Raw genomic sequence first — 16,044 nt, 5'->3', positions numbered from 1 at the left:
ATAAAAATAGAGGTAACAACATCAACTGGGGCTTTTACAATCGCTCTCTACTGAGTGCAGCCAAGATCATCAGTTTAGCTACGGCAGGTACAATAACAGCTCTGCTCCTGTTCTGCCCTCACTCAATTGTACTCACGAGGTTGAAGTTTCTGCCTTAAAAGAGAATCTTTATTCCTCCATGTGTTGCCTGCTATAGCTGTGTGTCTTTACGTGAGCCCATAATCTGTCGTCAGTCAGAAGTGATGTGTTACAGGAGTACATGCTGCATTTTTAACAACATGCACACACACACACACACACACACAGTCACACAGAGGCACAACAGTCGGTCACTATGTGGCACTGTCTGTTGAAAAGAGCAAACACAAAGGGGGCTTTTTCTGCTCTATTTTTGGGCTGAAGGACAGTGGGAGCCTTCATGTTGCTCCAACACATACAGGCTGAGTTTGCACTGCAGCTTAAATAACTGCATTACACACTGATGCTAGTGGAGCCTTTATTATACTACCTTAATTATATTTTAGCCTTGGGAGCAGGATCATAAATTAACATTTACAAATACATAGATTATTTAGAATAATATCTTGGAACAGCTTCAGTTTGATGCCTGATTGGAAACCAATACCAATATCAACTACTCAGATCAACTAAAAATAGGTTTGTAGGGGTCAGTGAAAACTACAGCAAGGATGGGAAGCCTGGAGTCACAGGGTGTTTACTGTCCATACACAATTATCTACAGCCAGCTAGTGCTCACACCAAGCTCTTGGTCCATCAATCTCAGTAATGGGGAATTAGGCCAGGCCCAATTCCTGGAAAGAGACTAGGGACATGTGATTGAAAAAAGTAGCCGGAGACTTAGAAGTTGATTGAAATTGGAAGTGGAAAAGATGAATCCGTTGATAAGAATAGATGGAGGTAGAAAGGGAGAAGGTTTATGTGAAGCAGCCTTTTAATAAAGGTTCATTGCTATCACGTTATCAAATGTTGTTAACCAGAGAGGAGCATATGATCATTAAAATCATTTCAACTACAGTCCTTTAACAACATGAATGGGGAATGTTAGTTTTACATTTTAGATTTTAACTTAATCAATAGAAATAAATCAGTGGAGAAACGATGTGGTGCGAGATAAGAGACAGGACCATGTGGATGGAAAGATTTATATGTTCAGAGCAGAAGAGAAAGTTAAAATGAAGGAGTAAAGTTCAGATTATTGAAATGCGCTGCAGGGGAGAAAAAGACACACAAAGGGGATAAAGGGGGATTTGGGAGAGGACTGAGCGACAGACACTTTGTTCATATCCAGTCTGGAAAAACGACACCATAGCCATCCCCTAGTAGAAGTCCCACTCCGGTTACATTAGCCTATACTTTGACATTAAGCCAAACAGTTGCATAGTAAACACCCTTTCACTGCTTCATCTGGGCATCATCTGGCTATTTTGGATTAAAAACTAAAGCTTGAGTGACCATGGAAAGAAAGCCTTGTAACCACTGATCATATACAGTGGGGAATCTTGACTCTGTTGGCTTGTCACTAATGAAGAATAACAAAAACAATATCCAGTTGGAAAACACAGCAGCAGTTTATAGGTGAAGCAAAGTAAACCACCCACAAGACCTATGAGCCCCTTAGGAAGACTCTGTCTCCTTAAAAGGCGAGACAGGCTATCAGCTGGTTAGCCTCAGGCTGGCCATTACAGACTGAATTTGGTCTGGACCATGACCCTCCCTAAGGTGATGTTTTAATGGGGCTGTTGTCTGTACATACACCCCTAACACAACCCGGGGGTCCCCCGGCTACGAACATGCACTGACACACTGGGCTAGACGAGCTTTTATCAACCAGCTTTGATGAGAAACAGGAGAGCTCACTTCATCTTCAGAGGATACAAGTGTCTCTGCAATTTCTCAGATGCATATGAAGAGAGGTCTGACCATGCTTGTTGTGTTTTGTACGTCCCACTAGTGATGTTTGGTTTGGCACTGAGGCTGGCGCCTGTCAGATTTGTACATCTTGGGCTGCAGTTCTTTATTCAGAGAATTAAGACAAATTAGGTTTTCCTTTCTGCTGCCTAATCACATTTTGCTTTGAGATCCAAGTTGAAAGTTCAAAAGTACTGCCCACCTAAACCACACACACGAGCTTTTCTTTTTTAATCAAATCAAGCAGCTGCCAGAAACTCTCCATAGAAAGGTCTGAGATCAGGGTGAGGTACAGAGCAGCAACATTGAAACTGGTACAGATTATGTGGTCGAGTAGCACTTTACGCTGTCACAGACACACAATGTCAATTTACCTATTTGCTCGTCTGATCTCTTGGTATTTGGAGCCATGGCCTGGAGTGCAAATATTAAATTATCACGTGGTTTAGAGCAAGACAAAGGAAATATGACCTTGTGTTATAACATTAGGTCTTCACCAGGGTCAGGAGGAATGGTTAAGACATGGAGGATTGGTACTAGGAACCAAGTCTGGAAATCGTACACAGATAATTATTCATGTACAGAAAAAAATCATTCAGCGCACACCCTGGAGGTTTAGATGCAGCTGGAGACTCCTTCAACAGTATTGATTTCACATATGTTTTGGTCAGTGTCTGTGTTTGTAGGAGAGTGTGTACGAGCATAGATTTGTGTTTGTACATTATCTTATGTGTGTGTGTCTGGAAGAATAACAATATGTACATGTTAATATTTATTTATTTTATCATCAAATCTGCCTTTTTAAGTGAATAATCATGTTTTGGGACAGTTATGCTTTGGTATGTGTGTGAAGAAGCTTCAGGCATGTTAATCTGGGGTGTGAGATGTTGTGGGACATCGTACATTATTGATTTATCGCTGCGTTTTGCACATGTTGCCCCTCCTGGTGATTATGTCCCAGGGGGACAGGGGCTGGTGGGAGGACAGCAAGCCAGGGCAGGAGGCTTTAAATATTTCAGAGCACCATTTTCATTTATATAATGGGAATTATCCAAGTCACTAAATCTAATTAGAGGGAGGGTGTGAAGTTAACCACCCCCCCTCCCACCTCGTCTCCCTAGCCTGACTAAATACAAGGCACTGCTTTATTGGACTGCTTTAAAAAATGTATTGGCGAAGTGTCAAGATAAAACATGAATGTCTAAAGCTGCACGTACAGTACAGTACAAACATACAGTGTTCAGGCTGCACATTTGATAGAGAGCAGCTTTTATGTTCCAATTAAGGGGCATCACAATTCTGCTGTTTATAGTGACAGTTTAGGCAATTTGTCAACACAGAAATGCCCCAGTATACAGATAGAGGTCTTTAAAGACAGGTGTTCCCAGTTTAGTGTGGAAGACACTGAGTGGCCTGCACATAATCCCGATCTTAACCCCATGTAACACCTTTGGGGTAAACTGGAGCACTGACTGTGAACCAGAACTTATCACACAACTTCATGTTGAACCTGACTCATACTCTGTGACTGAATGGGAGCAGATTCCTGCTGGAAAGCCAGAATCTGATGATCCTCATACTCATAGTTTTTTAATCAGATCTTAAACAATTACTTAATGTTTGATTGTCCACATACTAATACGAATTGATTATTTTAAATTTAATTTATTTAAGTGATTTGTCAAACAATACAAGCAGTTTCTTTGTCTTTGAAATCAGTCACATTTTAAACTGCACAGGTTTTGGTTTCAGACTACTTTAGAAACTAAGTCATATATCAATAATGGAAATAATTGTTAGTGGAGGCATCACTGAAAATGATGAGTAATATTAGAAGTACTTCTCTGCTTCACTCTTGCTTGGGCCATATTGTTTTCTCCACAGTGTAAAGCTGTAAAGCTGTAATGCTGTAACGCTGTGACGCTGTCTGCAGTGCTAACTCCTCCTACTCCAACACTCAGATCATTGTGCATTTATTTCTGCATCAGTTCCAGGATCAACTATATGTGGAGTGACAAAGCGCAGATTGAGGGATTGTCTCTCATATGCCCTTGATTATTACTAAGAGCTGTTATGAACAAGCTCAAAGCAAGCATAACAAATACTAAGATTACTGTATATGCCTGAAGACCTGAAGACATGAGAATAGAAAAGACAAATGGAAAAGTGGGTTTGGAGCAGGGGAAGAAGAGTGGCAGGAAAAAAAAGGGCTTTAAAGAGAAAAACTCTTAATGCAAAGGAGCCGATGTGGAGAGTGAAAGAGTAGTGAGGACAGGAAAGAAGAGTAACAGAGAGGAAATGTGAAGTACCTTAGATGGGTGGAAAGAGAGGATGAGGATGGAAAGCAGAGGAGAGAAAAGGTGCAGAGGGCAGCATGGCCCTGTTTGCCTTTAAAGCCTCTGTTAACCAGCTTAGCTACCAGCAGCTTTTAATTATGGCTGTCTGAGTCTCTCTCACACACACAAGCACAGTCAACAGGTGGGCTGTATGCGTGGGCGGCCTGTGCCTGTACGCACTAGCCTACTATTTAGCTGTCACTACTTGTTATGAATAACATGGAGGATGCTGGTAAACACAGCCAGCTAACCTGAAACCGACACGCTCACTTCGTTTTCCCCAAAGCCTCACGAGCAATGATTTGGCTAGAATCCCTTTATAAAAAAAAAAAAAAATAAGTGACATGGTGGGAGTTTGTACATAGCATTATAATTAAAATAATCTTCTGCAACAAAAATACACAGTAGAAATTCATTCCAATGGAAGGTTGAGAGTGAGCACCGACGACCTACAGGCATGAATTTATTGAGAAGACTCTTTCAGACTTCTCAAATGTTATTTCATCTAGGCAGCAAATTCTGATAAGACAAATAATCATCACAGGTTGTTTGTGATGCTCAGAAGGATATATTCTTATATACCGTGTGTGAGAGGTTTGGGGCCAACGTGATCACATGATCCTGCAATGCCCACACTGACCACTACACCACAGCAAAGTATGGCTGTTCAATTGTGGAAAAAAAATCATAATCACGATTATTTTACATGATTACTCATTGACTTTGGATGTTATGTTGCATTGATTGATCAAAACAATGAATTCTCCTTAAAATAAAATATATTCAAATGTAAGAAAATCTTGCACATATGTTTTTGATCCACGTTCGCTTCTTCGAATCCTAACTGTTCCCACATGACAGAATTGCTTCTAATTCAATTCAATTCAATTCAATTTTATTTGTATAGCGCCAAATCACAATACAAATCATCTCAAGGCACTTTACAAAAACTAAAACTAAAAACCCAACAATTCCCTTATGAGCAAGCACTTGGCGACAGTGGAGAGGAAAAAACTCCCTTTAACGGAAGAAAAAAACCTCCAGCAGAACCGGACTCAGTTTGGGCGGCCATCTGCCTCGACCGGTTGGGGTGAGTGGATAGAGGAGAGAGAAAAGAACAGCAACAATAAACAACAAATAGACACTGCAAGTTGGTGGGGCCAGTAACTGCACATCAGCGATAAACAGCTCCAGGACCAGGGACACCTGCAGAAGGTACAGAGAGAGAGAGAGAGAGAGAGAGGGAGGGAGAGAGCACAAACTAGGGGAGAGAGAGAGCACAAGGTTAGTAACATTCAATGGTGGAATATACATGAGGTCGGAGAGAAGGGGGAGGGGGGGGGGGGGGGGTGGGGTAGGGGAGCTCAGTGCACCAATGGTCCTCGGGCAGTCTAGGCCTATAGCAGCATAACTAACTAAGGGATGGTTCAGGGTTGCCTGAAGCCAGCCCTAACTATATGCTTTGTCAAAGAGGAAGGTTTTAAGTCTAGCCTTAAAAGTACAGAGAGTGTCTGCCTCCTGAACCCAGGCTGAGAGCTGGTTCCACAGGAGAGGAGCTTGATAGCTAAAGGCTCTGCCTCCCATTCTGCTTTTGAGAACTCTGGGAACCACAAGTAGGCCTGCACTCTGAGAGCGAAGTGGTCTATTGGGATAATATGGTACTATGAGGTCTTTAAGGTATGAAGGAGCTTGATTATGAAGGGATTTGTATGTGAGAAGAAGGATTTTAAATTCTATTCTATATTTTACAGGGAGCCAATGAAGAGAAGCCAATATAGGAGAAATATGATCTCTCTTGCTAGTTCCTGTCAGGACTCTGGCTGCGGCATTCTGGATTAATTGGAGGCTTTTTATTATGATATTAGGACATCCAGATAGTAATGAGTTACAGTAATCTAGCCTTGAGGAAACAAACGCATGGACTAGTTTTTCTGCATCATTTTGAGACAGGATGTTCCTAATTTTGGAAATGTTGCGCAGGTGAAAGAATGCAGTTCTAGAAATTTGTTTTATGTGTGAGTTAAAGGACATGTCCTAGTCAAAAATAACTCCAAGGTTTTTTACAGTAGTGCTGGAGGCCAGGGCTATGCCATCTAGAGTAGCTATAATTTTAGAAAAGTTATTTCTGAGATTTTTAGGCCCAAATATAATGACTTCTGTTTTCTCCGAGTTTAAAAGTAAAAAGTTACTGGTCATCCAAGCCTTTATGTCAGTTAGACAGGCTTGAAGTCTGGTTAACTGGTTTGTGTTAACAGGTTTAATAGATTGATATAACTATCATCCGCATAGCAGTGGTAATTAATAGAGTGCTTCCTAATGATATATCCTAAAGGAAGCATGTACAGGGTGAACAGAATCGGTCCTAGCACAGAACCTTGTGGAACTCCATAACTAACTTTTGTTCGTGTGGAAGGTTCATCATGGACATGAACAAACTGGAATCTGTCCGATAAATAGGATTGGAACCACTTTAACGCTGTTCCTCTGATACCAATCACATGCTCCAGTCTCTGTAATAAGATGTTGTGGTCAATGGTGTCGAATGCTGCACTAAGGTCTAGGAGGACAAGTATCGAAACAAGTCCATTATCTGAGGCTAAGAGAAGATCGTTGGTAACTTTCAACAGTGCTGTTTCTGTACTATGATGTGCTCTAAATCCTGATTGGAAATCTTCAAATAGTTCATTCCTGTGTAAGTGGTCTGATAGCTGCTTAGCAACAGCTTTTTCTAGGATTTTAGAAATAAATGGCAGGTTGGATATTGGTCTATAATTAGCCAAGACACCTGGATCAAGACTAGGCTTTTTGAGTAAAGGTTTGATTACTGCAGTCTTAAAGGCCTGTGGTACGTAGCCTGATACTAGAGATAAATTTACCAAGTCCAATAAAGATGGCAGGGTGTCTTTAAGCAGTCTAGTCGGGATGGGGTCCAAGAGACACGTTGATGATTTCGATGAAGCAACTACTGATGTAAATTCAGAGAGATCTATAGGAGAGAAGCAGTCTAAACATAACTGAGGTCCTACAGATGATTCAAGAGCTACTGTAGTAAAAGATTCATTTATTGCAGGTATAGGAAGCATCTGCTGAATTTTATCTCTAATAGTTGTGATTTTATTTGTAAAGAAACTCATAAATTCATCACTGCTGAGAGCTAAGGGAACACTGGGCTCAACGGAGCTGTGACTTCTAGCTCTTTTGTTGACCAAAGACGTCTGTGGCTGCTCTCTTTTAACCATCTTCACTCGCTCTGATTTTTAAATGTCTCCAGATACCACATACGCGACTTGTTTCACCGACAGTGCAGGCTGAGAGAGTTTGGGCGTCATTAAGAACACAGGCCAAATAACTTGAAAAACAGAACAATCATTTTTTCTCGATTACATAGTTTTTGTTATCGTTGAGACCCAAAATCAAAATTCAGTTAATTGCCCAGCCCACTGTTCCTGGGGGGTAGAAGTCTCACTCTATTTGTGCCTTATATTTATAAAAAAATTATAATGATCGTTTCTAATTTCCATATTGAATTGATGCCCTCTCACAAATCCCACTTTCTTAAAGGACCTGAATGGAGCTGAGTAAATGTTGTAATGTGGTTACTGATGAATCACTGATGTTGGTGGTTTGCATGAAAATGAATAGTGTTCATGGTCTCTCTAGTAGGTGCTAACAGGTTTTTAGTAGTAGCTGCTGTGTGGTGATGGCTGGTTTTATGCTTTAAAGTGTGAGTCGACCTGGTCTCTGTTGTGTCCAGATATTTGCCAGAACCTCCTCAGTACTGAAAATGCCGAAACCTCCATCTAGACTGTGTTGTTGAGGTTCTCCCTCTGCTGCTGATTCAGATGATTTGCTCAACTGTGTTTGGTTTTAAACAAACCAGCAGTGCTGTTCTGTAAACATGAGCTGAAGTGAAAAACTAACTGCATTCACTGAATTTGCAAATCACTTTGGTGCCCAGCACAAGCTCAGAATGTCAAGGAAGAAACCAATTTGTCTTGGAAGACGTCCAATTCAAACTTCACCAGCTAATGTAATATTTTATTAGCCAAGGAAGATTTTTTTTTATGATAAATACTTCAAAATTAACAGCCACAGTGAGCAGACTGGACACTGAAGGGTTTTAGCATTAGCAGTCAGTCAGCAGTAACAGAAAGGCTTGTGGTCAGGGGACAGGCTGAGACCACCTGTCTTATCTGTCAATGTTTTGTAGCTATCAGCTAGAAGACACGTGGCCTCCTTTCCTGTATCTGTGTCTGTGCTCCAGCAGAACACTCACACACATTTGCATACTGAGAAAGATTATGTCCAAATTTCTGCAGGCACAAAGACAAAAATTCACACTAGAAACTGTTTAAAGACTTGCAGACAATTGTAGATTATATTAGAAAAGCTTTTCTGACTGCATTGCACAAAGAAAATTGATTTTATTCTTCTTCTCAGTGGAAAACTATCTAGATTTTTTTTTCCACTGGGAAAGTTTTCATTTAAAAGGATTTCTTTTAAATGGTTTCCTCCTTAAACGTCCATACAACTGCTCACCTCAAAAGGGGTCAGTCCTCTCTGGGTCACCCTGTCAAGATTGTAAATCGTTATTTAGGACACCCACGAGGCGTTTTAGAAAATAACATCTAAATCACCCACAAGGGCGTTGCTATGGGAACCTTATCATCCGGGACACAGACACATGACATTGCACTGATAAACAGAATAATGCCATATTGTGTGTTTCTCTGTGTATTGTGAATACGTGTCACCATATGGCTGTGACACACACACACACACACACACACACACACACACACACCAAATGGTTGTGTTCCCACACTTTCCCAACATCAGTTGTACAAACACTATTTCTTCTTTATGTGACGCTGAGCAAATGCAGAACACACCTAAAACACATGTTTATAATCACATCTTCTCATCTGTATGGTAGAAACACAGGAACAGACACACACATTAACAGCAAACAGGTTCACATGGAGCATAAATAACGTCAAAGTGAGTGTTTAGTTACTGGGACTCAGCTATATGAGGCCTGTAGTGCTGAATGTGTAAGCATCTTTTTAATTATCAAAAAAAAATACAATTATTAAGAATTATTGACTAATCAATAATAGTAAAATCATTTATCAAGCCAACATGCCAAATAGCTGGTTCTATCTTTTGTCTTCCAGTTTAGTTGTGTGTGTGTGTGTGTGTGTGTGTGTGTGTGTGTGTGTGTGTGTGTGTGTGTTTTTCGGGTCAGTTGAGCTGTCTGAGGCTTTTGTGTTCTCTGATTAGATTCTTATGTTTGATGCACTCAGTTCACCTCAGGCATTATCTCTTTGTCTCTTTGTTTCTCTGGCTCTGAATCGCACACACACACACACACACACACACACCCTCCTGATGGAGCAGTTTTATCTTTAAGGCCTTTTTTTTTTTTTTTACCATTTTCCTCATTGCCCATGTTTCTTTCTTTTTCTGAATTTCTCCTCCACCACCCCCACCCACCCACTTTCAGGGTTACTTGAGGAGACTGTCAGTTAGTTTCACTGCAGCTGGGTTTGCTTACTGCAGCACAGAACCCCACAGCCTAATGTATTACACATCCAATGGGAAGTAATAGAGAAACACACACACAGAGAAATGTGCCATTGCAGTGTGTGTGTGTGTGTGTGTGTGTGTGTGTGTGTGTGTGTGTGTGTGTGTGTGTGTGTGAGTGAGAGAGAGAGAGAGAGGGAGAGACAGACCGAATGGGTCCAGAAGGGATTACTGTAAGACAATGGTTTGGTTGGCAGTACTGCAAAGTCTGATGGTCTTACAATTTCATGCAGCAACACAGTAGACACACACACACACACAGTGAATAAAATTTCCAGATGCTCTTTTGCCTCTAACAGTCACACCTGACTACACAACTTCCAGGATCTTTCCGTCTACCAGCTTTCTTGTTAACTGTTTTCTTGCTTTGCAGCTATGCAGCATTGGGGTGCACCTCACTGTTCCCTCCCCAGCAGCAATAAACCATTTTTAAATTTTCCTTAATGTATAATTCAAAATAGTGTGCTTATATTTGTCGCAATTATTTTGGACACGCTAAAATCAAAGGACATAAAGAGGGCAGTATGTAGAGCTAAAGAAATAGTCATATTGAAAATGTACATACGCAGATTACATAAGGAAGAAAAACACTAAGCAAAACTGTGGAGATTTTCTCATTGTGACCAAACAGGAAAAGCATAAATGATGTATTTAGAGCACAGTAACTAGAATAGCAAGACATTTCTGAAATAAAGCAGCTGATGGGGGGGATGTGTGGATTTGAATGGGCTGCAGTATTCATCGTCTTGTAAAGCTTATTGAGTTATCCTACCATCAGGTCACATGTTTGTCATATTTATTAATTTCCTGTCTTAAACATCTGTTAGTGACTCACATCTGTTAATGACCTCACAGCAGAAGTCATGGTCTTTGCAGTTTCTGTCTCAGTCATCTCTCGCTGGCCATCTTTCCTCTCTCTCACTATAGCAGGACAGAGAGTTTGTATTAAATATGCATGGGGAACTGCAGTATGATTACAGGTCAACAAAGTGGAGTCTTCATAGTGATTTTTCCTCATTAGAGTGAAGTGAAAGCAGCTTCCTGGCAGGAGGATGAGCAGCGTAAACAACCTGCACCTTATATGGACACTGGCTGTAACACAGAGGGTGTGTTGTGTGTGTGTGCATGTGTTCACTGTGGGTGAAGAATATTTATAGAAGTCTGACATGAGGACACACGCGCACACACACACACACACATACACACACACACACACACACACACACACACACACACACAGCCAGCACAGGCTGTCTCACAGCACACAGCAGAGGGTCGTGCTTCTTTCTCAGTGTGTTTTTTGCTGTTTTTAAATGTGGATATAGATTTTCCCATCACACTTTTATTGTTTGCTTCACTGTATTTCATACTTTGTTGTACTTTATTGAATGCTTTTTTTTTTGCCCTCTACAGCACTTTTTATTTTACTTTTACTTTAGGTGCTCTATTCCTCTTGCACAATTTGCCTTTAATTTGCACTTTCGTTCTACATTGACATGTTTTTAACATTGCAACACTTTTTCACTAGTTGTTTTGCATTTCAGTTGTTCTTTTACTGTTTTCATTTGTGTATTTCACTTCATACAGCTTTATTGAATATTTAGCATTTTCCCTTCACTGTCCCTTAACTCATTATCCACACAAAGCCTTAAAATCTTCTCTAACACTCAGCATCATTATTTTAACTACAGTCAGCTGTAATATAAATACATTTATTGTGGTCATATACAGATGCTCTGCTTGTGAGGATGAATCGGTGAGTCTAAATCCTGAGAATATCAATTTCCTTAAACTTTTAGTGTTACTAACAAGCATAAAATTTCCCTATGGCAAAAAAAGGCTCGTGTAATGCCATCTGCTGACAACTCCATGTTGGTTTTGGATCCCTCTTGAGTTTTCTTAATCAGGCCCTGTGACCAAATCGGAATTTCTGTGATTGTAAATTATTTTATTTTTTCCTAGAAATGTTTTAAATGCTCTAGTAATCCTGAAAAAAGTACTTTACATGTGAAGGCACAGGAGTTTTATCAGAACCAGTTTTCAGTGACCAACCAGAGGATGAATATTTTAGTGTTCAGTGTTTTCAAGTCTCCAATTTTGAACCAATTTATATTATTTATCGATCCATTAATTTAGGTTACTGTGTTTTGCAGATCAATGTACGTGTCACCACCATGGATGCTGAGCTGGAGTTTGCCATCCAGCCCAGCACAACTGGCAAACAGCTCTTTGACCAGGTAAGATACACACACACACACACACACACACACAAATATTACGTACATGAATAATGGACAAACACCTCTAAAGCAGCTAGAAGTGATTTTCTCTTTTCTTTGAAAAGGGGGTGTGCATTTATGGATCCACAGGCGGCTTTTACAAAGTGATTCAGCATCATATTGAAACAGATCATCTGGGTCACCTTTCTCCACTGTGATATCTTACAGCAGGCGCTGCCTTGGTTGATCGTGTACTTGCAGATGCTCGTTCCTGGTGAATTAAACCTCGTGACCAAACAGCTGTGATAACTTTGTTCAATCCTGTCTGGGGGTAGTACAAACCACTGCGCTGTGTTTTTGGGATCTAAAAAGTCTGTCCAACTTGACTTCCCGGATCATACTTCATTGTCTCCGTGGTACATGAAGCAACACACCACCACCAGCGCAGCCCCTCATGTTGTTTTACCTTAGGACAAATGTCTGCATGAATCCAGTCTAAGAATTCTGCTTCAGGTCTAGTCTTTCAGAGTCAACTCGGTGACATGCTGGAAGAATCACAGTTTGTTAGCCATTACTAATGAAAAGCAATACTTTGCTTACTGCAGCACTCTGTGTGTGTGTGTGTGTGTGTGTGTGTGTGTGTGTGTGTGTGTGTGTGTGTGTGTGTGTGTGTGTGTGTGTGTGTGTGTGTGTGTGTGTGTGTGTGTGTCAGTCAGTGGGTGCCTGGCTGGGTTTGGGTTGGTACTGGTTCTGCCCAGAGATAACGAACAAAGCCCTCTTTGTCTGAACTGGGAGCTTTTAGGGGACAGTGGATGTAAGTGTTGTGTGGATGGTGTAAGTTTGAACGTGTGTGTGTGTCTGTGTGTGTCTGTGTGTGTGTGCAGACTATCCGTAAGGTTAAAGGGCAGCTTTCAGTGTTGTTTCATGTCAGCTGTAAAGGCTTGTTGATGTTGTGGAAATGTAGGAGGAGGAGGACAGAATTAAAGAACGAAGAGTCTTTCTGTTTTTGTTGTTGCTTCTTTGTTATGTTCTGCTTTGTAGTAGAGATCAAACCAGCACAGGGTCATGTAGTAGCACACCTGTCTTATATCAAGTGTTGCACATAAGTGTATATATTTCATTTTGTTGTGAATACCTATCCAATTGTCACATTATTCAGTTTGGCCACTAAAGTCCCAATAAGACCTTTTTCAGAACCATCTCAGAACTGACTAGTAACTTTACTTTTAAGTGAAATGTCTACTACTGTACTGTAATAAGGCCCAGGTCAGAGCCATTATTACCCTGAACTTAACCTAATCTAAACCTAATTCTAGTTCTAACCTTGACCCTGAAACCAGGTCTTCAGACATCCCAGAGAAGACATGCGAACTGGCCAACATCTTCTTGAGGTTGTCTTAAATGACCTCACGACTGTAGAAAGACATCAACACACACACGTGGCCTATACACGTGTCCGTAAGTATGCACGTCATGTGCTGCTGTGAGACGAGAACAGCCACATCTCCCTGCAGTCATTTAAGTGCAGTGTGTTGAGGTTTTGCACAAAAAGTCCACATCCTGCAGTGAATCGTGAGCTCTGTGGCCTTTAGTTTCGTTTTTAAATGGTTCGCATGAATGAAGATATGGCTCCATTGATAAAAAGGCTGCTGAGCTAAATTTACACACTCATAAGCTCTGTCAAACACACACACACACACACACACACACACACACATGCGCAGAATAATAACAGTCCTTAGTGTGAAAGGAAATGTTTTACCCAGAACATGTAAGCCTGCTTCTGGATGTGGCACCTTGATGGACCACAGTCACACACTGTTTTAACGTTGTCTGTATGAAGAGTTTTCATCTGCCATGAAAGAGAACAGTCCTGTTGAGGCCAGCTCAGCCTGGGTTTTCTGTCCCTTTTATGTTGCTCGTCTTTCCTCTGCTCTGTTCCACTTTAATTCTCTCTCATCCCGACATTCCCACATCATTTATTTACATTCTGACTTTTTCACATCCCTGTCTTTGCACACGGCGTTCCCAGCTCCACCGGAATGCTCGGTGTGGTTTTCATGGCTGTTTCTGATTGTTTTTGTATCTGATTGTGTGTGTGATTATTTGAGCATGTCTTTCTGAGTCAGTATGTGAGAGAGAGTCAATTACAGGGTAGAGAGTGCTGTCGTATTGACTGTGTAAATCACATTAGAAAGTCTGATTGAGCAGCCCCTCAGGGATTCACTCAGTGTGTAAATGGGACGATAGTTTGTGAGTGACGGAGCTTGTGAGCATGTTGGACAAAACAGGGCAGGAAGACAAAGTTAAAAGTGAAGGGAAATGGGGAAATTAAAAAAAACTATTACCATGCAGATTTTAGTTTTTATAACAAATGATATTTTAGACAATGCCTCCAGCTTTTTGGCAACAGTGAAGGTCCTTCCCTGTTTATGGGACAATGCTGCCTGTGCAGAAAAGAAATGTTTGGGGTAGAACTGCATGACTGGCCTGCACAGAGCCCTGATCTCACCCCAGTCCAACATCTCTGGGATGGACTGGAATGCTGACTGGGTTTGTTCCTAAGGTTGTGATATGTGTAGATTTTAACCACTAACATTTCACAGTGAAATTAACTGCGATACTTGTGTGTAATTACTGTCAAAAATGCCACCACTGTGAGGGTCTGAAATCTTGAACTAGTACATTGTGGTTTCCCTCAACAAGTCTGTGATTCACAAACTTTTCCTCTATATTATGGTTATAAATTATGGCATAATTTACCATGAGAGCCTTGAGCAAAGCTTGCGTTAATAGATCAGCAGTTTTGTATAAGCAGGCAGTGCTGGTGTGACACGTGAACTGGTAAAAACAAAGCTGTGGTTTCAGGTGGTGAAGACAGTGGGTCTGAGGGAGGTCTGGTTCTTTGGCCTGCAGTACACTGACAGTAAAGGCTACGTCACGTGGCTCAAACTCAACAAGAAGGTGAGAGACCTTAACCACAAGCACTCAAACATTTTATATCCATCCAGAACCTCATCTTGTTTTTATATATTTATTTGCTCACTCGCGTAAATAATTTGGAAACATGGTATTTTAATGTTTTAAAAGCCTGTGAACAGTGAACAAGACGGGACTTAAACTGTGCAGGTTTTTACATACTGGCACAAAGACGTGAAGTATGTTGGGTGTTCTCTGCAGGTGACCCAGCAGGATGTGAAGAAGGAGAATCCACTTCAGTTCAAGTTCAGAGCAAAGTTCTTCCCAGAGGATGTTTCTGAGGAGCTCATCCAGGAGATCACACAGAAACTCTTCTTCCTGCAGGTACCGTGCAGCAGAAAGATCACTGCCTGCCAGAACTTAACACAAAATAAATCAGAATCGCACTGAGAGGTAGATATGTTGAGAAAAATTGATCTGATTCATAGTTACAAGCAAAATATCTGACCATAAGATGAGAATATGGCAGTGTTGTTGAAGTATTCTTCTATTAAGTGATAGAAAAGAAAGACTGCTGCTTTGTTATATTATCTTTACCCAGGACAGGTTGAAAACTCAAACTTCGCTGTAGGGAAACCCCTGAGGTTCAAACCACTGATTGTGTGTGTGTTTGTGTGTACGTGCATGTTTGGACGTCCTCCATCGTAGGTGAAGGAGGCCATTCTGAATGATGAAAACTACTGCCCCCCAGAGACGGCTGTGCTGCTGGCCTCCTACGCTGTCCAGGCCAAGTACGGAGATTACAACAAAGACGTTCACAAGCCTGGCTACCTGGCCTCCGACCGGCTACTGCCACAAAGGTATACTATATACATGTACACACTATACTGTATTACACCAGCACTGATTCCCTAGCCCCTAATTTCAGACTAAAGGTGTGTAAGGCGGTGACCTGGCCATCAGTTTGGGGTCCAGGTCCATGTGAAATAGCAGTTAAACATGTAGAAAAGAGGAGTTGAGTAAAGAGCCACACTGCTACATGGTAGCATGGCAGT

General features: G+C 41.2%; 1 protein-coding gene across 4 annotated transcripts in view; it reads left to right on the top strand.

Moving 5' to 3' along the window:
• Positions 1-16,044, top strand: part of LOC113123247 (radixin) — a 30,290-nt gene that overhangs the window by 7,361 nt on the left and 6,885 nt on the right. For 3 of the 4 annotated variants that reach the window (XM_026295082.1, XM_026295079.2, XM_026295081.1), the window contains exons 3-6: positions 12,005-12,088; positions 14,939-15,034; positions 15,251-15,373; positions 15,698-15,849. In XM_026295082.1, the coding sequence (XP_026150867.1) occupies positions 12,005-12,088; positions 14,939-15,034; positions 15,251-15,373; positions 15,698-15,849 (455 nt within the window). Of the gene's footprint in view, positions 1-12,004; positions 12,089-14,938; positions 15,035-15,250; positions 15,374-15,697; positions 15,850-16,044 lie in introns of those variants that run through there. The other variant, XM_026295083.1, reaches the window with a different exon arrangement.

Source organism: Mastacembelus armatus, chromosome 21 (genome assembly GCF_900324485.2).
Source record: "Mastacembelus armatus chromosome 21, fMasArm1.2, whole genome shotgun sequence".
Classification (NCBI taxonomy): Eukaryota; Metazoa; Chordata; class Actinopteri; order Synbranchiformes; family Mastacembelidae; genus Mastacembelus; species Mastacembelus armatus.
Note: the sequence above shows the minus strand (reverse complement) of the source record. Positions and strands in the feature narration are given on the sequence as shown.